Here is a 22,543-nt window from a genome sequence, read left to right as displayed (position 1 = left end):
GGCCAGCCTGAGCAATTTATATCCTATCTCAAATTAAAATTAAAGGGCTGGGGATGCAGCTCAGTGGTAAGGCACTTCTGGGTTCAATTCCTTGCACTGGGGTTGGGTTGGGGTGGGGATGTATCCTGCATGAAGAAAAAGGTACCAGTCACACAAAGACTTTACGAAGGGGATTCCAAGCAGCCAGCACAACTCTGGAAAACAGTCATTTTATGTGCCTACCACCTCTACCATCCCATGAATCCTCAAGGACAAGTTCCAGTAGAACCCAGAACTCTCTCAGCACATAATATGTAAGGAATGAGGCTCACTTATTAGAGGAACAGAAGGAAGGTCTGATTTGTTGAAATCCAATTAGCAAAGCATCCTGAGATTAGGCCTAAAGGAGAAGCAAGGGCCAGATCGTGGAGACCACTATGGACCACTGTAAGGAGTCTGTATTTTAGTAAGTGTGCATTGGATCTCTGTGTGTTCTGACATGACATGATTTATATTTTAAAAGATGTACTCTTCTCTGCCTAACGGATTGAAGCTGTGAGCAGATTGAGAGCAGGTGCTGTATCTGATTCCTTTTGTATGTGTATGTGTATGGACTGAGGATTGTGCTAGGGAAGTACTTTACCATTGAACTACATCCCCAGCTCATTTAAAAATTTTATTTTGAAGCCGGGTATGGTGGCACACACCTATTATCCCAGCAGCTCAGGAGGTTGAGAGAGGAGGATCTCGAGTTCAAAACCAGCCTCACCAACAGCGAGGCACTAAGCAGCTCTATAGACCATGTCTATAAATAAAATACGAAATAGGGCTGGAGATGTGGCTCAGTAGCCGAGTGTCCCTGAGTTCAATCCCCAATTACCACCCCCCAATTATTTTGAGATAGGGTTTCTCTAAGTTGCTAAGGCTGGCCTTGAACTTCTGATCCTCCTGATCTAGCTGACAGAGTAGCTAGAATCACAGGTGTGCACCACTGTGCTGGCTGTCTGATTGTCCCCCCACTTTTTTGTACTGGGGATTGAACCCAGGGACACTTTACCACTAAACTACATCCCTAGTCCTCCCCTCCCTGCTTTCTTGAGACAGGGTCTTGCTAAGTAGCTGGGGTTGTTTATAAACTTGAGAACCTCCTGCCTCAGTCTCCCTAGTTGCTGGGATAACAGGAAGGCACCTTGCCTGGCTGTCTTATTCCTTTTTAAACCACTAGCCACAAAGCTCAGTGCCTGGCATTGAGTCAATGCTTAATTAGTGTTTGCTGGATAAATGTCATCCTCCTGGTGAGACTGGAAAGCTGTGGGCTTAGTTGCAGGCTGGGGGACAAGGTCAGGACTCCAAAGAGTCATATTGGTAAGAAGTTGTTCTGGCCCCTCCAAGACCTAAAGAGGACCCAGCTCAGGTGTGTGGGATGTGAGGGTATCAGCAGTGTCTTCAGTTAGTGAACTAGGATACGGTGGAGCAGAGCTCTCATCAGATCTGGAGGCAATCATCTTTAAGTGCCCACCACCTCTGCCATCCTGTGAATCCTCAAGGTCGAGGGCCTGATTGGATTCATTTTATGTTCCCAACAGAACCCAGAACTCTCTCCAGCACATAGTATTCCTCAATAAATGACTGCTGAAATGAATCAAAGCCCAGTAGCCCAAGGTTACTGGTTGGCTGCCAGCTGCAAAAATCTTGGCAAGTCTCACCAATAGCTCAATCCCAGGGCAGCACTATTAGAGCTAGAGACTCAGCCCTGGGGATTCACAGCTGCATGTCCTAAATCCAGAAGCTTCCGGAAGCTCCACCTTCTCACAGCTCACACCATGAATAATTCAGGATAGGACTGGCGATCAGATTTGGTAAGGGCATTAAAGTCCAAGAGGAAGAAAACCTTCAGATGTTCTCTAGTCAGAGAGGCTGGACCTTCAGGTGTCCTGGATGACTTGGCAGCTCTCCCCATGAACCCTCCCAGGTTGCCCTGTCTTACCAAGATCCTGACCACCACTTGTGGCCCCAGTGGAGATTCAGTTTCACACACGGGCCCCTTAGGTTCAGCTCACCTTCCCCCTTTAGTGCCCATATTCCTCTCTCCCCAGGGAAGCCAAAAATGACTCTTTAGTTTCATGCCTCTGTGCCTTGTAACCTACTCCATTGGAACTTTATTATTTTAAACTTTTATTTTTAAAGTTGGGTGCAGTAGCACATGCCTGCAATCTCAGAGACTGGGGAAGCTGACCCGAAGGATAACAAGTTCAAGGCCAATCTCAGCAACTTAGTAAGAGCATGTCTCAAAATAAAAAATAAAAAGGCCTGGAGGCGGGCTGAGGTGGTAGCTCAGTGGTTGAGTGCTTGCCTTGCATGCAGGAGGCATTGGGTTTAATCCTCAGCACCACATTTAAGAAAAATAAATAAATAAAACAAAGCTAGGAGGCTCAATGGATATTTCTGATTTAAAAAAAAAAAAGGCCTGGAGGCTGGGGTTGTAGCTCAGTGGTGGAGCGCTTGCCCCTCATGTGTGAGGCACTGGGTTCAATTCTCAGCACCATATACAAAATAATTAATAAATAAATGAGATTGTGTCCATCTACACCTAAAAATATTTTTAAAAGAAAAAAAAAAAGGGGTGGGTGGGGATGTAGCTCAGTGGTAAAGTACTCCTGAGATCAACCCCATTATCAACAAAACATAAATTTTATGTTCAGTTGACAAATAAAAGTTACATATAATTAGCATTTACAACATTTTTTTTTCAGTGCTGGGGATTGTGCCTGCTAGGCAAGCCTTATATTACTGATTTACCTCCCCAGCCCCAACATAATGTTTTAAATATGTAGATAATATAGAATCACTAAATTGAGTTTTTTGTTGTTGTTGGTTTTTTTTTGTGTGTGTGTGTGTGGTGCTGGGGATTAAACTCAGGGCCCTATGTGTAGGAGACAAGCACTCTACCAACTGAGCTATATCCCCAGCCCTGAGCTTATTAACATATATATTACTTCACATATTTTTTGTGGTAAGAACACTTAAGTCTATTCTCTTAGTGATTTTTAAAAAGACACTACATTTTAATTACACTGTAGTCACCATGTTGTACTATATTTCAGATTACCTGAAATTTTTTCCTCCCAGCAGAAATTTTGTAACCTTTGACCAACATCTATCTCTCCAATCTCCTTTCCCCCTCAACCCCTGGTAACCACATTATACTCACTGATCTCATCTATAAAAGAGATCATGAGGTGTGTGCCCTTCTGTGCCTAGCTTATTTCACTTAAAATAATGTCCTCCACGTTTATCCATGTTGTTGCAAACAACAGGATTTTCTTCTTCTTCTTCTTCTTCTCCTCCTCCTCCTCCTCCTCCTCCTCCTCCTCCTCCTCCTCCTCCTCCTCCTCCTCCTCCTCCTCCTCCTCCTCCTCCTCCTCCTCCTCCTCCTTCTTCTTCTTCTTCTTCTTCTTCTTCTTTTAAAGCTGACTCGAAATCCATTGTCCCATAGGAACTTTAGAACCAGGCTGCAGGATGGATTCTCCTGGGCTGAGACCGCTACAGACTTCTGTGGAAACTGTCTCATAAAGGAACATACACTACTGGTCCATGTACAGTTTGGGTTGAACTGTGGACCTCTAGCCTTTTCCCAGAGGTCTCAGAGATATATCTTCTATCTAAGAAAAAGGACATTTGACTTATTAAAGGCCCTGGGTTCTTGCCTTGGCTTCAGCTAGTAAAGAGCAATGTTATAACATGAGATTTGGCAACAGACAGGTCGGGACCTCAACACCAGCTTCAACATCCATTTGCTTTGTGGGCTTCAGTCTTTTTTACCCTTTTGAAGTCTCTGTTTCCTTATTTGTGAAATGAGTATAAAAAAGGTATATTCTACTGCAAAGGGTTTGGGGGAGGATTTAAAGGCATAATCTACTCAAAATGCCCAAAGCATTGCCTAGAACTTAGTTTAGTAAATGGTGGTGCTTTCCCTTATTTAATGTGAGAGAGTGCATGCAAATACAGAAACCTAGTGGGTGGAAAACAATTCTATCACCTCCCTACTGTCCCTACTCCCGTTCAGAGCCTCATTGCCTCCCCTTACCCCTGCTTGGTGTGTGTGCCAGAGATGGAACCCAGGGCTCTGCAAATGGTAGGCAAATACCCTACCACTGGAAATACTCCCCTAGCTCCATAGCACACTTTTGGATGGGACTACTGCAGTTGTCTCCCTGTATAACCATCTATACCAATCTTATACCTGCCTGTGGGGTTACTTTCACTCTTCTACTTTGACATCTTCCTTGGATTCTCATAACCATAAAATTTAGGCCAAATTTCTCAGCTTGAAGTTCAAGAGCTCCTGTAAATTGCTCCAGCACATTTCCTCCACACCCAACTGTTACAGTGAAAAAAGAACAAAGGGATATGGAACGGGATTCTAGTCCTGGGATCATCTACTTTCTCCCTAAATGATATTCTTTTTCTTTCTTTCCTTTTTTGGTACTGGGGATTGAATCCAGGGATGCTTTACCACTGAATTACATCCCCAGCTCTTTTTATTTTTAAAAAAAAATTTTAAAATAATTTTTTAGGTGTAGATGGAGACAATATCTTTATTTTATTTATTGATTTTTATGTGGTGCTGAGGATGGATCCCAGTGTCTCTGCATGTGAGGCAAGTGTTCTACCACTGAGCCACAACCTCAGCCCTTCTTCTTCTTCTTCTTCTTTTTTTTTTTTTTTTTTAGTTTTAGGTGGACACAATATCTTTATTTTGTTTTTATGTGGTAGCATGCCGGGCGAGCATGCTACCACTTGAGCTACATCCCAAGCCCCCCAAGCCCCTCTTTTTATTTTTTAAAAATGTTTTTAGTTGTAGATGGGCAAAACACCTTTATTTTATTTATTTAATTTTATGTGGTGCTGAGGATCAAGCCCAGTGCCTCATATGTGGTAGGCAAGCACGTTACTACTGACCTAAAGCCCCAGCCATTATTTTTTATTTTGAGACAGGGTCCTCTCTAAGTCGCTTAGGGCCTTGTTAAGTTGCTGAGGCTGGCCTCGAACTTGTGATCCTCCTGCTTTGGTCTCTCCGATTGCTGGGATTACAGTTGTGTGCTACCATACCCAGCTACCCTAAATGATTTTGACTAAATCATCTAATCTTATTACTGCATTTACAAATTAAAGATCATAATGCTATCTCTTGGGATTCATTATGATTTATGTCTCTCTTTCCTGCTGGACTGTAAGCACAGTGGAATCAATGGGTATCAGATGCATTTTGTTCTTCATTATATCTTCAGTATCCAGCATGGGGCTTGGTATATGATAGACATTCAGTACATACTTGTTGAATGAATGAATGAATGAATGAATGAATGAATAGGATTGTGAAGATTAGATTTGGCATCATTCAGGTAAAGCACCTTGCAGTTACCAGGAGTTTCTGTGCAGGTCATTAGCAAATGACTTTAGACAAATTCTCTCCCTCTCTGGATACATTCCCTCATCTGTATCACAAGAGGATGGAAGGCACTCCTGGCTTTTATTTTCTGAATCACTAAATTGTGCCTGAAGAAGGGACTCCATAAATGCTTTGTCAGTGGATGAAGTTTCTTCCAAGGTTCTGCCTACTGGCTCTGTCTAATCAAGGCTGAGTTTCTACCAACCCCCCTGCCCCCCGGGGTCCTGGTTCTTCTCTGTCCTTTACTTCTTGGTAGGGGACCTCAGGGGAAAGAACCTCATTCAGGTCCCTCCTTTCAGTTCCCGCGAAAAGCGTTCTTCTTGAGGGGTACCAGAAGTGGGAACAGAATGTGGGTTGATGGGAAGTGGGCTTTTTGGGCAGGCAGGGGTTATTCCAAAACCCAGGCGGGGCAGAGAGGCCGCCAGCAGCCTGGAAGAGCGATCTGGGACTGGCGGTGAAGAGCTCTAACGGGGCGGGCCGGGCCAGCCCGCCCAGGGTCAGCAAGCGGCCGCCGGGCCGGGGCGGAGAGGTCGCCAGAGCAGAGGGCGGGGAATGTGGGGGTGTGAATTGGCCCCGGGGACACTGGCGGCCGCCGGGGAGGAGTTGTGAAGGGAGGGACGGAGAGGGCTTCGGGGCAGCGAGAGGACGCAGGGTCAGTATAGAAGGGGCGCGGGACCGCAGACAGGCCGGGGCGCACCGGGAGCGCGGAAGCGCCGGGGGTGGGGTGCAGGGCGGGGAACGCGCATCGGGGGCCGGGGGGCGGCGTCGGCGCTGGGGGTGGGGGAGCGGGTTGGGCGGCTGCGCCGGCTCGGCTTCAGCCGCTGCCGCTAGGGCGCGGGGGGCGGGGGGCTCGGCGCCGCGAGCTCGGCCATTGTGGGAGCCGCTCCCCTCGGCTCCGCCGCGCTCCCCTCCACGGCTCTCAGCCCTGAGCGCCCTACCGCCGCCGTCGCCTTTGCTGCTGCCGCTGGCCACTCTTCCTCCTCCTCCCGCTCTCAGGGTAAGGCGCGGGCGCGGGGCTGGATCCAGGCTCCCTGCCTGACTGCACCCGGTGCGCGGCGGCGGCTGGGGCGCGGCGATTGATAGCGCGGGGCGGCCGCGCCCCAGCCCCGGGTAGCGGGCAGGAGGGTTGACAGGCGCAGGCACAGCGCAGGTCCCGGCCTCTCACCTGCAGCCCCCGACGCCGGCGCCCCAGAGCTCGGAGAGCGTGCACAGCTGGGGTTTCCTCCCGGCCGCCGCTGCCCGGGCCAAACGGAGGCGTGCTTCCTGGAATATAGGGCATCAAGCACCAGGACAGCGAGAGGGACTTGCGGGAGACAGCAGGGCCGTGCCGAGAGGTCGCCTCCTGGCTCCAGGGCTCGGCTACTGTCACCTGAACCTTGTCGGTCCTTGGTCACGCGTACCCGCTCTTTGTCAACCACGCGCGGCGGGCACGCGGACCCACCCGCGCCGCTACCGACTTGCGGGGGCTTCCCTCCCCCATCGTGGGGAAGGGGTGGGGGTGAGGTGGGGAGGGCCGCAGAGGGCGAGCGCCAGGTCAGGTGCCTGTCGCGGCCCGGGCTTGCGGCCTGCCGGGTGGGTTGGGAGTGTGGGCGCGAGCTCCTGTGAACCGGGGATTGATGGAGTGACCTGGGTGACCCAAAGGTGGGGCGGGAGGTCACCAGGTATGTGTGAGGTGTCGATGACCGACCGGGCTAGATCCGTGGAGGGACAGTTTCTCCCAGAGGAGGCCTTGAGTGAGTGGGCCTTTGTAGTAAAATGGGCGTCTAGGAGAGGAATGGGCGGCTCTGGAATGAAGCAGGTGGTCTGAGAGGAGGGGCGTTTTCCTGCCTTGGCTGAGGGTCGCATGAGGTTGAGGCTCTCACTTTGGCACCTGATCTGGCTATGAGAGCTGGGGTGGGCACCAGAAGGTAATGCTGGGGGTGGGGCGGCAAATGCTAGGATAAATGGCAAAGCTGTGCCAGGACCTGGGTCTTTTCCTCTTCACCTTCTGTGTCTGGATCCCCTCTTGATGTTCCATGAGACAAGGGCCCACATGCTGCTTGCACAGTGGGTGACCTGGCAGGGTAGTTCTGTGAATCTGAGGCTGCTCAGAGGCTTCCTGCACCATTTGATGTTTCTTTTGTTATCTCTTTGAGTTCTGTGCTTATGATGGGGGATCTGCCAATGACCCAGGAGGTTGTATCTGCCCTTTCCTGCCTCCTGGCTGAGATTTCCAGAATCCAGGAGCTTTGCCAGAGACCCTTGGGGTCCAGCCATTTAGGCCACCTCCTTGTCTTCACATAGCCCTGTGTGCAAGTATTCCCCATTATGGGAACAGCTCCTCTCACCCCTGGACTGTAGAGCCAAAGTGAGAGTTGGTTACCTGGGCTGGATTTAGGACCTATAGGAAGACTCATAGCTGAAGGCATGCACCTTCTCTGCTCTGATGGAGCCTTCGGGGTAGTGGACCATGTATAGCAGATGGTTCTGGGAAGTGAGCTGGGCCTGGATGAGGGAAGGCTGCCCAGTCTGGCTGGTAGATCCCAGCTGGCCCCAGAATGATTGTGTTCCCACTCAACTCCCTCCACTGGCTAAACTGACCAGGAAAACTGATTTTCTGTACCAACCCCCTACTCCCATGCTGTGCAACTCATTCCCGCACCAGCCTTTAAAAGGAGCCAATGAATATTTTATTTAATGCCTGCTGTGTGCTATGCATGGCACCAGCCAGTTTTCCATGTGCATTTCACCATATTCTTAAAACCTCCTCTAATTTGGCATATCACCCCCATTTTGCAGATGATGAAACAGAGTCTCCGAGAGGTGGAGTGACTTGCCCCTGATCACACAAATTGTAAGTGGATGAACCAAAATTTATACCCGGGTCTTACTTTGGGTTTAGAACTTTGTCTAATATATCTACTGGATAAATCCTGGAATTTTTGCCTGTTCTATCTCATGCTTTGTTTCATGTCTGCCACTGAGATCATGCTCTGGCTTTTTGAAAATACTTCCCATCTGTTGCCCCATTTCATCCTTACAGCATTCCTGGGAGGTAAATAGAAGGAGAATGTAATAATAGATGCTATGCTGTTAATAGATGCTGTTTGTTGAGTACTTACTGGCACCAGGTACTACTAAGCACTTTATATGTAGAACCTTATTAAGTCCTTGTAAATGACCCTGAAAGGTTAGGTGCTAGTGTCATCCCCACTTTAGAGATGAGGATACTGAGGCTGAAGAGATTAAATGGTTTCTCCAGGATCACACAGTTAGTAAATGGTGCAATAGAATTTGAACCACATTTTGCATCTGTAGGATCTTAATTCTCCAAATGTGCCAAATAATAGTAGTAGTGGTAGTAGTAGTAGTAATAGTGGTTACTAGTAAGAGGAGCTAATAGCTGGGTATGGTGGCACATGGCACACGCCTGTAATCCCAGCAGCTTGGGAGGTTGAGGCAGGAGGATCACAAGTCCAAAGCCAGCCTCAGCAATTTAGTGAGGCCCTAAGCAACTTAGGGAGACCCTGTCTCACATTGAAAAAAAAAAAAAGGCTGGGGATGTGACTTAGTAGTTAAGCAGTCCTGGGTTCAATCCCTGGTACCAGGAGAAAAAAAAAAAAACAGAGGAACTACTAATATTCACATAGTGTTTTAGGATATTTGGTGTGTGTTTTAAGATTTTTGTTTGTTTTGGTGATGCTTCAGTGAACATGGTTAAGAACCCAGGGCTGTAAGCATGCTAAGCAAGCATCCTCCTAACACTGAGCTACATCCCTGGCCAAGTGTTTTAAGATTTATAGGCTTTTTAGCCAGGCATGATGGCTCATGCTTGTAATACCAGCTATTCAGGAGGCTGAGGCAGGAGGATTGCAAGTTCAAGGACAGCCAGGGCAACTTAGGGAGGCCCTGTCTCAAAATGAATAATAAAGGTTGAGGATGTAGCTCAGTGGCCAAACACTCTTGGATTCAATTCCCAATACTACCACAAAAAAAAAAAAAAAAAAAAGACTTATAGGTGTCTTCACATATGTTACATAATATATGATTTTACCCAAATTCTGAATTAGTTTTGCTGTGTATCATTATCGTCTCATTTTGCAGATGAGGTCCTGATAGATCAAGAGGTCAAGTCAGTGACAGAACCAGGACCAGAACCTCTGCTTCCTGATTCCCAATTTGTTCTTTAGGGGACCCCCCTTCACTCTGCTCATATTCATCCCTCTCTCCTCCAGATCTTATCTCCTTGGACTCCAAGGTCCTCCTGCTGCAGCCCACTTCTGAGCCATGTCTTCCTCCGATGAAGAAACGCTCAGTGAGCGGTCCTGTCGCAGCGAACGGTCCTGTCGGAGTGAAAGGTCTTACCGGAGTGAGCGGTCAGGGAGCCTCTCTCCCTGTCCCCCAGGGGATACTTTGCCCTGGAACCTGCCACTGCATGAGCAGAAAAAGCGGAAAAGCCAGGATTCGGTTCTGGACCCTGCAGAGCGTGCTGTGGTCAGAGTTGCTGGTAAGAGAGGTCCCCCAGCAAACAGGATGCTGTGGGTATGAGGGAAGAATGTGCCAGTTTGCCCTGGCTGGGTGGGGAATGGAGGGGAGTCTAATTTGTTATTATTACTGTTGATGAAATAACATTAAAGAAAAACTTGAAAGAGGAAACTGCTTGCCCCTAGGCTAACATACGATCTGTTCTCATTTCTGAATCTTCTTCCTTATCTTGCCCCATTTGATCATATTTTCTATTTAGATGCCATTCTGAATCTGACTTTTCAGTTACTCTTAGATAAAAAAAAAATTCCACGTTACCTCTCAGACTTTATAATTATTTTTAAAGGCTGTGTAATATTTCATGGTTTTATAAATCCTACTCCTTTCTGTCTTTTCTGTCCTAGTAGACAATGCTGCAGTGAACATGGTTAAGAATAATAACTTTTGACTTCTGTTGTATTATTTCCTTACAATGAAATCCTCAGAGAGGTCGGTTTCACTCATATCACCTTTCAAAACTGTGTGCATCTTCTCACACCATAACTTGGTGTGAGGGCTGGGCCTGCCTGGTACTGTGTGGGAAGGTGCCCAGTTCTCCTTTGCCAACAAGCAGCAGTGGTATGAGTGTAGGCTCTGGAATCAAAGAGGCAAGGCACTGGACTGTGACCCTGCTGCTGTCCAGCTGTGTGATTCTGGCAACTCCCTTATCCTCTCTGAACCTCAGTTTCCTTAAGAATGCCCCTGTAAAGGGATGCCTTGAGGGTTACAAAGATAATGTGTGTAAAGCCATTAGCAGGGTTTTTCACTCAATAAAAGAGCTGCTTCCACTGAAGGCATCCAGAGCTGCTTCCCTGGAGTGTGCTCACCATCTAAGCAGGCATTGGTGTCACAGCACAGATGAGCAGCGCCTGCAGCTAATTCAGTGACATCACCTGCTTTCCATCCATTGCCAAAGCCTGTCCTGCTGCCTCATTTGTGTCTCTCGAATTATGTGCCCCTTTATCATCTCTCACCTGGACCTTCTAACCAACCACCTAATAGTTCTTATTCTCTCAGTCTTGTCCCTGCTTCCTCCACATGATTAACAGTGTTTTATTCTAAAACGCACACCTGATCCTATTACTCAGCTGCTTTCAAACCACCTTTAGCTCCACATTGCCTGTGAAATAAAGGCTTCAGCACAAGGGTACATCAAAACCAGGCCCTGTTCTATCTCTTCAGCTTCACCTGCTGCCACCTCTACCCCAAGCACCCTGCATGTTGTACTGTAACTTGCCCTCCAGAGGGATGCTGCTTGCAGGATCAAACCTTCATGCTTTAATTTTCTTCTCTGTAAGACACTGATAACCCCTCCTCCTCTTTTAAGTGCCGCCCCCTCTGTCCCTAATGCCCCTAGTGGTATCCAAAGCTCCCTCCTCCGCTCGCATATTCATGCTTTTCTTTCTTCATGTTCCCTTCAATAGTGTAGCAGTTACCCCACAGGGAGCCCACCACTCCCTCAGGACTGTGAGCGATTCTGAGCTGTGGCTTGTTTGTGTTGACCCCAGTGACTTGCACAGGGCCTTGTACACGTTAGAGATCAACCAGTATTGAATGACTGAAGGAAAATAAGGAGTATTTAGAAGATAATAGGTGTCAGATTGTGAGCCAGGAACAAGCAGTGGGCTGTAATGGGAGGTTAGACCCAGAGAGGGGTATGTGGGCTCAAGTCATCACAAGAAGCTTTTAGCAGGAGTGAGATCCTGTGGAGGAGACAGCAGTGGGGCCAGGAAGGCAGACTGCAGTTTTAACTCCTTTTGGTGAGCAATAGAGAGCCCTTGGAGGAAGTTCTTCTCAAGCCCTTTGTGCCTTAGGCACCAGCCAGTAATAAAGTTCTAGAGCTGTCCCCAGGATGCAGGAAGGGACAGCCTTGAAGGGCCATGACTCAGGGGCCTCTGACTCACGAACCTCTCATTCTCCTGAAGACAGAGTGGATGCTTATGGTCTCTTCCTTATGCTCTCTTTCCCATCCTCCTTCACTCCTATATACTTCTAGGTTGCTGTGTGGTGATTTCCTCTTTCAGTCTTCTCTAGGGAGGCCCTGCTGTTTAAGAATCTGAGTCTAGACTGTTTAAGAATCTGAGTGGGATAGACTCAAGGGGGCTTAATGCCCAGGCAAAGCCCCTGGGGACCCTGCTGGGTCAACTGAATGGAGGGATGGGAGTGTGCAGGTTTTGTTCCTGGCACAGAGGCTGATCTTTGCATCCTGACACCACCGAATGACTGTCTTGAGGAGGGGGCTGGGCCAGTGAGGCTGAAAATGGGAGACTGCCATGGTTAAAAATAACTTGTGTGCTGCAGTTGGGCGTGTTTCTTTTGCAGGAGAGGCAGCAGTTAAGGCGGGACTGCTACTTTAGGGTCTGGCTGAAATCTCCATGTGATTTTAGAATGTCGAGGGGGCTGCACTGGGGTAATGAGGAAGGCAGCCTTGGCTCTGCGGGGACTCCCTTCGTGTGAGGTGCAGGAGGGTCATGCCTGAGAGACCCTGGATGCTCTGAAGCTCTGTAGCGGAGATTTCCTTCTGGGAGGAAGTGAAGTCAGGCTTCACTGGAAGCCAGCTGTGGCCTGAACAGCTTTCCCCTCCCCCTGGATCCGGATTATGAAACTGGGTGGGGGTGTGTGGATCAGTCTCACCGAGGACTGACTCCCCTTTCCCTGGGCCCTTTTGTCCTAAGCTGGTTTCAGAGCTTTATCCTTGCTTGAGGAACATGTGGGGGCACCCTGCTGGTCACATGTATCAGAGTCCAGAGGCCACTCAGGACGGAGAAACCTGCTGGTCTCAGTCTCAAAGTCAAGACAGATTCTAGGGGCTTCACACCTGCTGCAGCCCCATTCATCCTTCTGTCTTCTGTCCTCATTCTTTCTGTCCATTTTTTTCCTCCTTTACCAGCCCTGTTCTCAACGCCCTAAGCCCAGCCGCACTGAAATGTGACAAGAGTCGTTCATGAGAGCACTTTTCTTTCTATTCATCAGCTTTATAGTTTACACAGAGATTTCATAATAGCAGTGTGTGCTGGGCAGGACACATGGCCTTCAGGGACTTTTCTATAGTCACACAGGACTGGCAGACACAGATCTCCTATCTCCATGCACATTGCTATTTCCATTGTTTAGGCAACCAGCCCAATCTGACTCTTTTGCAGGTGACAATCTCAATAGCTAACTTGGTCTCCAGAATCACCTGAGAGAACTTTTGGTCACTTCTGGGAAAGGCCTCAAGATCCCTACCTAAGGGTGGGGTTGTGGCTCAGTGGTAGAGCACTTGCCTATCACATGTGAGGCACTGAGTTTGAACCTCGGCACCACATAAAAAATAAATAAATAAAATAAAGGTATTGTGTCCATCTACAACTAAAAACAATTAAAAAGAAATAAATCGATGGAGGGAACTTTGCCTCATCCCCCCTGGCTCTGTCTAGTGAACAGCAGACATAATACCCTTACTCACTGGAGGAGAGGGGGCATCAAGAAAGAGGGAGCTGGGAGGTTATTTTAGCAAGGAGCACAACCCCAAAGGGTAGAAAGGGGAAGTGGAAAAAAAGGTTGTATTCCTTGAGGCCTGTGGGGAGTGGATGATACACAGGGTACTAGAGAGGTAGTGCACAGTTTTGCATCTTCACAACTCTAGGGGGCACTGTTCACATTTGTTGCATTGTAGATTTGTATTTATATGACTAGTTTCTTGCAGATGGCAGTAAAGTGTCTCTCCTGGGCTAGGGTAGGGTTGGGTGCAGGAGGACATCATCATCTACCCATTAGATGTTAGCCCACATCTAACATCACATTTTCAGGACCCTTCCTGTTTTTGTCATTGATATTCAAAGACAGCTGAAGATGTGATTCTTTCTTCATGGAACTCAGCCTGGTTGAGAGGACAGGAAGGAAAAAATTTATTACATCCCTGTGTGTATTGTATACATGAGGCTGCAAGCATCCTTGGGATTCATTTCTGGAAACCCCTCAGCAGGTGCTGCTGAATTAATCATTCCCATGGTCTGCTCCATTGTGGCCTCCCCCAGGAAGCCTTCCCTGATCTCTTCGGTCAGACAGCAGTGGTGTATCTTTCCATCCCTTGTTTGGCCTTATGTTATTTGTTGTTTCTAGGTTTGTTTTCCCATCTGATCTGGAGCTCACTGTAGTCAGGAATCCCATCTTGCCTTTCTGCCTGTGGCAGGCAGCCCTAGAGCTCAGTGCTGGTTAGAGAGGTGAGCCTGCTCCTCTTCTGTGTGTATTCATCTCTAGGATAGGAGCTCTGAGAAAACATCCCATGACTTCTCTCTGCTTCCTTATTTACTTTATTCATTCATTCATTCAATAAAACAAAATAGATTGAGATAGCCAGGTGCAGTGGAACATACCTGTAATCTCAAAGACTCGGGAGGCTGAGACAGGAGGATTGCAAGTTGGAGACTATCCTGGGCAACTTGCAATTCTAGCTAGACTCTCAGCAATTTAGAGAATTTAGAGAGACCTTGTCTCAAAATAAAAAAGTAAAATAAAATAAAAAGACTGGGGATATAGCTCAATGGTAAAGCTCCTCTGAGTTCAATCACCAGTACTAAAAAAAAAAAAAAAAAATAGAGCTCCAGCCATGTGCCAGGTACTGTGGAGATAACTGGCTGTAGAGTCAGAAAACTTAGGTAAATGATCCCACTACTCGAAGCCTTGGTTTCCTTATCTGTAGAAGGGAGTGATGATACATGCTTCCAGTGGTCACTGAATGAGGACCAGAACGTGCTGGACAAACACCTTCACAGACCTCTTACTGCACTTGGTGGGGTCATTCCTTGTAACTTCCCTGGCAACCAGATGGGGCAGTGGAGGCTTCAGGAGGTCAGCAGTTTCCCAGGCCAGCAGGGTCTTTGAGCCTCTTAATTCAGTCCCTTCCTTTTGTTTGCTGTAGGGCTTTGTCAGAAAACAAATGGAAGGTGGTTTATCTGGCCATGAGTGAAAAGAAAGGAATTCACGAATGGAAGATGGGGCCCCCAAAAAAACAATTCCACTGGGGCCCTTACTCCTGGGCAGGCAACTTTCCTTGCCCCAGGCTATTCCAAGATTTGAATCCAAATCAGCTCCTCCTCCTTCCCAGCTTCTCTCCTTCTTGGCAGTGTTCAGAGTCCCTGGCCCTGGAGCTTGGTTTCAGGAGCAGGAGAGATGAACAGGAGAGTCCCCTGAAATTGGGGCAGAGTGAATTGTAGCTACACACCACCAGCTCAGCTCTACTCTTTGAAAGTAAATCTGGGTCACATTAGCTGCAGGGATGGAAAATGACCACGTGGGCAGAATTCTGTGCAGGCGGTGGAACAGACAGCCAATCTGTCCTCTCTTTGAGGCTCAGGTCCCTGTGGGATCCCAGCTGGTAAGGGAGGTGGCTGCTGCATTGCAAGGTGCAGTGCTGTCTTTATGCTATCGGCCTCCCATCCTGCTTTTCTAATGACTTCTAGGTGATACAGAGAAAGATTTGGAATGGCACTCTGGCTGTGACTCTGTTCTGGAGGGCAGGAATATAAGGGAAGGACTGGTTACCTTGGGGACTGTGGAAGGTCATCATTTCTAAGTCCCATGAGTTCAGAGATTAGATGCCACCAGAGGAGCTGACATTGCAGCAGGATCTAGGCTGCATTTGTCCTGACTTCAGCAGCCCCCCTGTCCTCCGGGGAAAGGTCTCTGAACAAACCTGAGTGTGAACATTAATAATCATCACCAGCTGCTATACTGAGCCTGGTCAGCATCTCCTTTCCTGGTTGCTGTGGCTAGGACCTGCCATGATTTGGCCCTGTGACAATTGCCACCTGTCAGAAGCTGGCCAATTTCCTGGCTCTGCCTTGGCTCTTCTGTAGGGACAGAAGTGGGTGTGCCTGGCTGGAATCTCTGCCTGGACTGAGGATGCTGCTATGAGAAGGTCTGGAGCCCCTGTAATTTGAAGAGTTGTTATGGACTGATGTTTTGTGCTGTGCTGGGCCCCATCCCTACCCTAAAAGATACTAAGCTTTTGCCTTTTTATTTTTTTCTTTTCTTTCTTGGTACTGGGAATTGAACCTAGTGGCATTTTACCACTGAGCTATATCGCCAGGCATTTTTATATTTTAAGACAGGGTCTTACTAAATGACTTAGGACTTCAGTAAGTTGCTGAGGCTGGCCTCAAACTTTCAATCATCTTGCCTCAGCCTTAGTCATGTGCCACTGTACCTGGCTAGGATTTTCCCTTGAGGTCAAGGGGAGAATTCTGCTTCTGTGGGCATGACCTTCCCACCTCTCCCTCATTTAGTTGTTCATTTCCACAACCGCTTACTCTTCCATTCATTCATAAAGGAAATGTCTTCTGGAGTCCGTTGGAGTCCCCATTTTATCACTCACTTGCCAGTTCCCTGGAAAGTTATTAATCTCATGAGCCTCACTTTCTCATTATTACAGTGGGGGAGCAAGAGGGCTACCTCAGAGTCTTGCAGAGTGGATTGGACGATATTGCCCAGCCCTGTGACTGCTACACAGTTAGTCCTTCATACATTTAGTTATTCTCGTTAATATAATTCATTCACTCATACACTGCTTCTTTGATCTACAAAGTGCTTGATTTATCCTCTTTCTCATTCATTGATCATGCACTTGCTCATTTAACAAACATCCCTAGGGCTACCTTGTTCTAGGCTCAGACTGGGCTTCAGAGCCCAGCTCCTGTCTATGAAGGCAATTAGATGCAGCTTGAGCCAAAGAGACTTTTGATGAATTTTGAGAGGGAAGGTCCTCCTTCTGCTTCTGCCTCTCCCAGGCCTAGAGTAATGACAGCATTTGATCTGGGTTAGGAAAAAAAAAAAAAAAAGGATCTTGCTAGGACAACCTGAAGAGAGAATTCACATCCCTGTTACTTGTTTCTATTCCTGCTCTACTTTCTTTGGCCTCAGTAAGAAGGAAGGAAGGAAAATGAAAAGAGAACAGCTGGTGGCAGTTAGGAATTAAAGGATCCAGAGGGTGGGCTGGGGAATGAACTCTGGACTTAATTCAGGAGCTCCTGAGAGCGGTGCCAGCTGGGCTCTCCTAGTAAATAATAGCTGGGAAGATTACTATGTAGAGTCATGATGTGCGCCAGGCATTTTACAGACATCATTTAATCTTCACAAAACCCTGGAAAGCTGTTGCTATTCTCAACAGATGAAAAAAAGTTAAGGAACTTTTCTGAGGTCATCAGTAGGCAAACAGAGGAGCTGGATTCAGCATTACTCAGTGTGCACGGTGCCCCTTAGACCCCCTCCTGCACAAGACGCCCTTTGGAGTTTCTCGGGGCAGTGCTTGAGGTTGGCCTAACTCCAAAGCCCCAGCGCTTTGGGGACCATTTCAAACTTAAAGTAGAATAGTATTACGAGCACCCATCACCCAGCAATAAGAATCATCAATCATGGGCAATTTTATTTTATTCATGTACCCCACTCCTACCTCCCCTGTTATGTAAAAGAAAGTTTGGGTAACCACATACTTTTCCCTGCCTTACTTTTTTTTTTTTTTTTTTTTAGAGAGAGAAATTTTTTTAATATTTATTTTTTAGTATTTGGCGGACACAACATCTTTGTTTGTATGTGGTGCTGAGGATCGAACCCGGGCCGCACGCTTGCCAGGCGAGCGCGCTACCGCTTGAGCCACATCCCCAGCCCCGCTGCCTTACTTTTTAAAATTTTTTTAGTTTTTAATGAACCTTTATTTTGTTCATTTATTTATATGTGGTGCTGAGACTCGAACCCCAGTGCCTCACACATCCTAGGCAAGGGCTCTACCACTGAGCCATAACCCCAGCCCTCCCTGCCTTACTTTTTACCTATTATATTGTATCACCTTTCCCCCAGTTGTAAATATGTCAGTGTATCTGCTTCAGAATCCATGTCTGAAGTGGAGCCAGTGCCATTTGACCCACTGCCCAGAGGTTTCATTAGGGATTCTGACTTCAGTGCGGGCCCTAGGAGCCACGAGTCCTTCCTGGTGTTGTTCTACCACCCTCTGGTCCTTCCAGCTGTTTATGCTATACTCCCAGAACACACAGAGTGAGGCTACAGATACTAGTTCTGTCAGTGGAAGCTGATTTCTCAGGATGGTGTTGTCTTTGTTGCTTAAAATACCTCAAGCCCATGGACCTTGGGTTTGAATCAGGACCCTGCTAGCTGATTGAGGAAAGTATTTAAAAAATGAATTTTGAGGATTCAGTCTCAAGAGTCAAGTTGAGATGCAATAGGATGGCAGTTTTCATAGAGAGAAGAAATTCTGTTCTTGTGAGAGGAGCCTGTGCCCCAGGCCTGCCCGATACAGAAGTGTTGTTCCATGTGATTCTGATCTCACCTGAGAGCAATGGCCACCACACTGTAGAGCCTCTTGGGGCTTTGTGCTCAGTTCCAGGCTGCCTGTCACTGCCCCTTCAGAGGCAACTATCCTGAGATGGTGTTGGGAGGAGAGAGATTCCAGTGGAGGAAGCTTCATAGATTAAATTGCCACACTTCCCAATTTAGGGAACCTCCCAATTCCCCTAAGAGTATACCACATCCCTGTTTGGTAGGAACCTCAGGGGCCCTTCACAGGATGAAACACTCTCCTGCCCCAGAGCAGAAAGAGAGATTGGGGAGGTTGAGTAGGGCTCACATTATCATTGTCCTGATTCCTTGGAGAGGGAAACTACAAGTTTTATTCACATAAGGCTGGGAGATGCCAGAGGGGCCAGTACCTTTTCTAACTATTATTGTTAAATTCTGAATGTCACGCTTTGTGTTTAGCATGTTACATGTTGTATTGGATCCAATCAAAGATTTTAGCAGAGTGCTAGAGTAGAGGAGATGGACACCCTCAGAGTTCAGTAGCCTGTTCAAGGTCTCTCAGCTAGTAAGGGACTAAATTGGGAATGACTCTAGCTCCTCCTAGAGTGACCCACAGCCTCTTCCACTAAAAGGCACAGCAGTGTAATAATAGCTAACATTTACACAGTGTCTTTAACCCATTATCTCCACTGTGCCTTGAGAAGTCCAGGTGGGTGAGGCATTCCACACCCCTTTGGGACAGCTGTGTATTGGGGGTCACCCTTTGCTCATTTTCCCCAGTAAGGACTGGAGATTCTTTGGCATTGGTCCTGACAAATTGGGGGAAACGGCCTAGGGAGAGGCTGAGGTAGAAAGACTTAGCCAGTTGCTATGGTTACCCAGATGGCTGGGTAACCATTTTGTGGGTTGCTATGGTAACGGGCTGCCGTGGCAGGGATCTTGTCTTCCTGGGTGGCTGGCACCATCCAGGCTTCTTAAATAGGAGATGTTGTACTTTCTGAACAGAAGAGGGCAGCATGAGAGCAGACAAAGGCTTCCTACCCCATAGTGGATTTGAGAATTTAAGGCAAAGCTAAGAGTTTCCAGGAGCTGGGCAGAAAGGGAATTTGGACTGGGACTGATCAAAGGCTGTGCCCAAGAGGCTGGTGGAACCAGGCCTGGATGCAGGATGTCTGAGACTAGAACTAGGCAATCCTTTTCAAAGAGCAGTCCAAAGGATAAAGCTGGGCCAGTCCTCACAGTGGGAAATATAAAAGGCACTGGAGATGGCCTACCCTTCAAGAAAGGATGGAGAGAACACACACACACACCCTACTAGCAAATGTATTTATAAAGCATCAATTAACACATGTAAAATAGTGTAATATGAGCCAGTTTGAAAAAGTAGGGCTCCAGTAAGTCTCTGAGAGGCTGGGGAGGAGCATTAGTGGAAGAAATGATCTGTACTCTTCTTTTTTCTCTCAGCACATGAAATACCCTTGATCACTGAGAAGACATTAAAATTGATTCTCAGTCATCTTGAATCAGGTCCTGCCTCCAATCCCAACCTCCATATATGTTCAGTGAAGCATCCATTTCTCCAGCAAATATAGATTTTTAGTTTTTTAAAATTTATTTGCTTTTTTTTTCAGTGCTGAGGGAGCAACTTATTGATCATCTACTAGGTGATGATCATCTACTAGGTGAAGTACTGTGTTAGATCCTATGGGGGAGAAATCGATGTCTCTGTCCTCAAAGAACTGATGAACTGGGAGGTTAAGGAGGCTGCCATGTGGATACCCATAACATATTTGGCTAAAGCTTCAGAAAGAGGGGGAAAGAAAATGCTGTTGGGATTTTGAAAAAAACCTCTTCTCCTTGGGTTGATTAAAAATAACTTTCACTTTGTTTGAGATGAACTTTCAAAGTAGGACTGTAATACATTGGAGTTGGAGTGGTGGTAGGAAGAGTAGAAGGGTCTGAGTTTGATTACAAGGGAAGTTGCTTCCCATGGGGGTGTCATGGGGGAGGATGAGCCTGAAATCAAAAGTAAACATCAAAATGTGGAGGACTTTAAATGCTAGGCTTAGATAAGGGATGCTGTGAGAGAGAAACTTTTTTCTCTCTTGTGGCACTGGGGATTGAACCAGGGCCTTGTGCATGCTAGGCAAGTGCTCTACCACTGAGCTATACTTCCCATTCATACTTCCCAGTCTGTTTTATTTTGAGACAGGGCCTCACCAAGTTGCCCAGGCTGGCCTTGAGCTTGCCATCCTTCTGCCTCAGCCTCCAGAGTTGCTGGGATTACAGGCGAACACCACTGTGCCCAACCAATTTGTGTGTGTGTGTGTGTGTGTGTGTGTATGTATGTATGTAAACAACCCCCAGGTCCTCACATGCCTATGTTAGGGATTGAACTCAGGACTCCATATGCTACACTCTGCCACTGAGTTCCAGTTCCAGCCCATACCATCTTCTGAAATGCCCAAGCCTAGTCAAAAGCCACAGACAGCTGAATATTTTTGGATCCTGTGGTTCATTCATTTATGTATTTAATAAAAATTTAAAGAATATTCAATGAGTGTCCCATATATGCTAAGTTGTTTGCTACATGCTAAGGATTTTGAGGTGAACAAGATAGACAAGAGTCCCAGGCCTCAGGAAGCTGGCACTTAATAAAGGATTAAAGACAATGAACCCATAATTTCAAATGTGCTAAATATTACAAAAGGGGAATGCAAAGGTGCAGGAGGAGCTGTTAACCTGGGGGATCCCGAAGGCTTCTCCACCAGATTTCTGGCAGAGGCATGAGTTAGAAGTCAGCCAGGCTACCAGGCATGATGAAGCACACCTACAATTTCAGCACCTTGGAAGGTTTTTGAAGCAAGAGGATCACAAGTAAGTTTGACACCAGCTTTAGTGAGAGACTGTTTCAAAATAAACAACAATAACAACAAAGGGCTGTGGATGTAGTTTAGAAATAGAGTCCCTGGTTTCAATCCCATGTACTGCAAACAAAACAAAACAAAACAAAACAAAAACAAAAAACGTCAACCAGGCCAAAAGAACACTGATGAAGGGGTACAGCCAGGGAGAGGAGCAGGTGGGAAGGCCCTGAGGTGAGAGAGCACAAATGAGGAGCTGAAAGAAGTTAAGTGGCAGGACTTAAGAAGTGCATTTGATAGGAAGGGGAGGACTTCAAGGAAAAAAGGACTTTATTTCCTTGTATTACCCTTCTCTCCCAGTAGATGCCCTCCTGAGTACATCCTGCTTCCTCTATTGCACCCTCCTCAGAAATTCAGCAGCCAGCTCACTCACCAGAAGCAAAGGAAAATCACAGGCCAAAAGGAGAAAGCCTCAGAGCTTTCCTGATTGTGTGGTCTGGCTATAAATTTAGACTCTTGCTTGAAAAAAACCAAAAACCTCCCTTTTGTAGGCTTCCTCTTCCCATCCCCCGCCCCAGCAGTCGCTTTGTTCCTCCAGCCTTGTAAAATTTTCTCTGTATAAAACAGGAACATCAGCCAAACATGTGGACTTCCCCCTTTCCATTCATTAGAAGAATGTGTTACTTCAAACTCTCTTGGGAGTATTTAAATGCAAATTTTGTCAAGAAAGCAACTTTTTTTTTTGTATTGGGGATTGAACCTAGGGTGCTTTACTACTAAGCTAGATCTCCGTTCTTATATTTATTTATTTATTTGGGGGCAGGGTCTTGCTGTATGATGAGGCTGGCCTTGAATTTTCGATCCTCCTTCTTCAGCATCTCAAGTCACTGGGATTTCCACCATGCCTGGCTAAGAAAGGAACTTGAGTCTAACAGAAGTGCTTCAGCCACACAACCCAAACTAGAACTTTCTACCGTGTTATTTATTTATTTAGTGGTAGGGGATTGAACCCAGGGCCTCATGCATGCTAGGCAGACATTCTACCACTGAGCCCCCATCCCCAGTTCTTTATATTTTGAGATTTGGTCTCCCTAAATTGCTCAGGCTGGCCTCAAGTTTGTAATCCTCCTGTTTCAGCCTCCCAAATTGCTGGGATTACAGGTATGAATCACCACACCCAGTTTCTTAATTGGAATTTCATCCCCCTTGCCTCTACCCCGCAACCCCTCAGGCCTTCAGCACAGCCTGATTCTTGGAGTAGACTCTTCATTCTTGACTCTGTTATTTCCTCATGTTTGGTAGGCATCAGTCACAGTTCTTGTAGCAGCCCCTGGAGGGGATGGAGAAGCTTTTCTATTTGCTGCAGTGAAAATGAGGATGCAGATGTCTGTAGGGGGTGATGGTGGAGGCGTGTATATGTATATTTGTGTCTGGGCCTTCTTAGTCCTACTGG

At 47.0% G+C, this 22,543-nt stretch overlaps 1 protein-coding gene across 9 annotated transcripts in view; it reads left to right on the top strand.

Annotated features, from left to right (window-relative positions):
* The first annotated feature begins 6,303 nt into the window (after window positions 1-6,303).
* The window catches only part of Macf1 (microtubule actin crosslinking factor 1), a 347,832-nt gene continuing 331,592 nt past the window's right edge, over window positions 6,304-22,543 (top strand). For 4 of the 9 annotated variants that reach the window (XM_058570882.1, XM_058570883.1, XM_058570887.1 and 1 more), the window contains exons 1-3: window positions 6,305-6,428; window positions 8,210-8,264; window positions 9,646-9,917. In XM_058570882.1, the coding sequence (XP_058426865.1) occupies window positions 9,698-9,917 (220 nt within the window). In that variant the 5' untranslated portion in view covers window positions 6,305-6,428; window positions 8,210-8,264; window positions 9,646-9,697. Of the gene's footprint in view, window positions 6,429-8,209; window positions 8,265-9,645; window positions 9,918-22,543 lie in introns of all 9 variants that reach the window. The other 5 variants (XM_058570880.1, XM_058570874.1, XM_058570873.1 and 2 more) reach the window with 2 other exon arrangements.

The sequence above is a fragment of the Marmota monax genome, unplaced genomic scaffold (assembly GCF_021218885.2).
Source record: "Marmota monax isolate L192 unplaced genomic scaffold, Marmota_monax_Labrador192_F-V1.1 WCK01_AAM20220418_F8-fsc00008, whole genome shotgun sequence".
NCBI lineage: Eukaryota > Metazoa > Chordata > Mammalia > Rodentia > Sciuridae > Marmota > Marmota monax.
The sequence above is the reverse complement of the archived record's forward strand: the minus strand, read 5'-3'. Positions and strand labels throughout refer to the sequence as shown.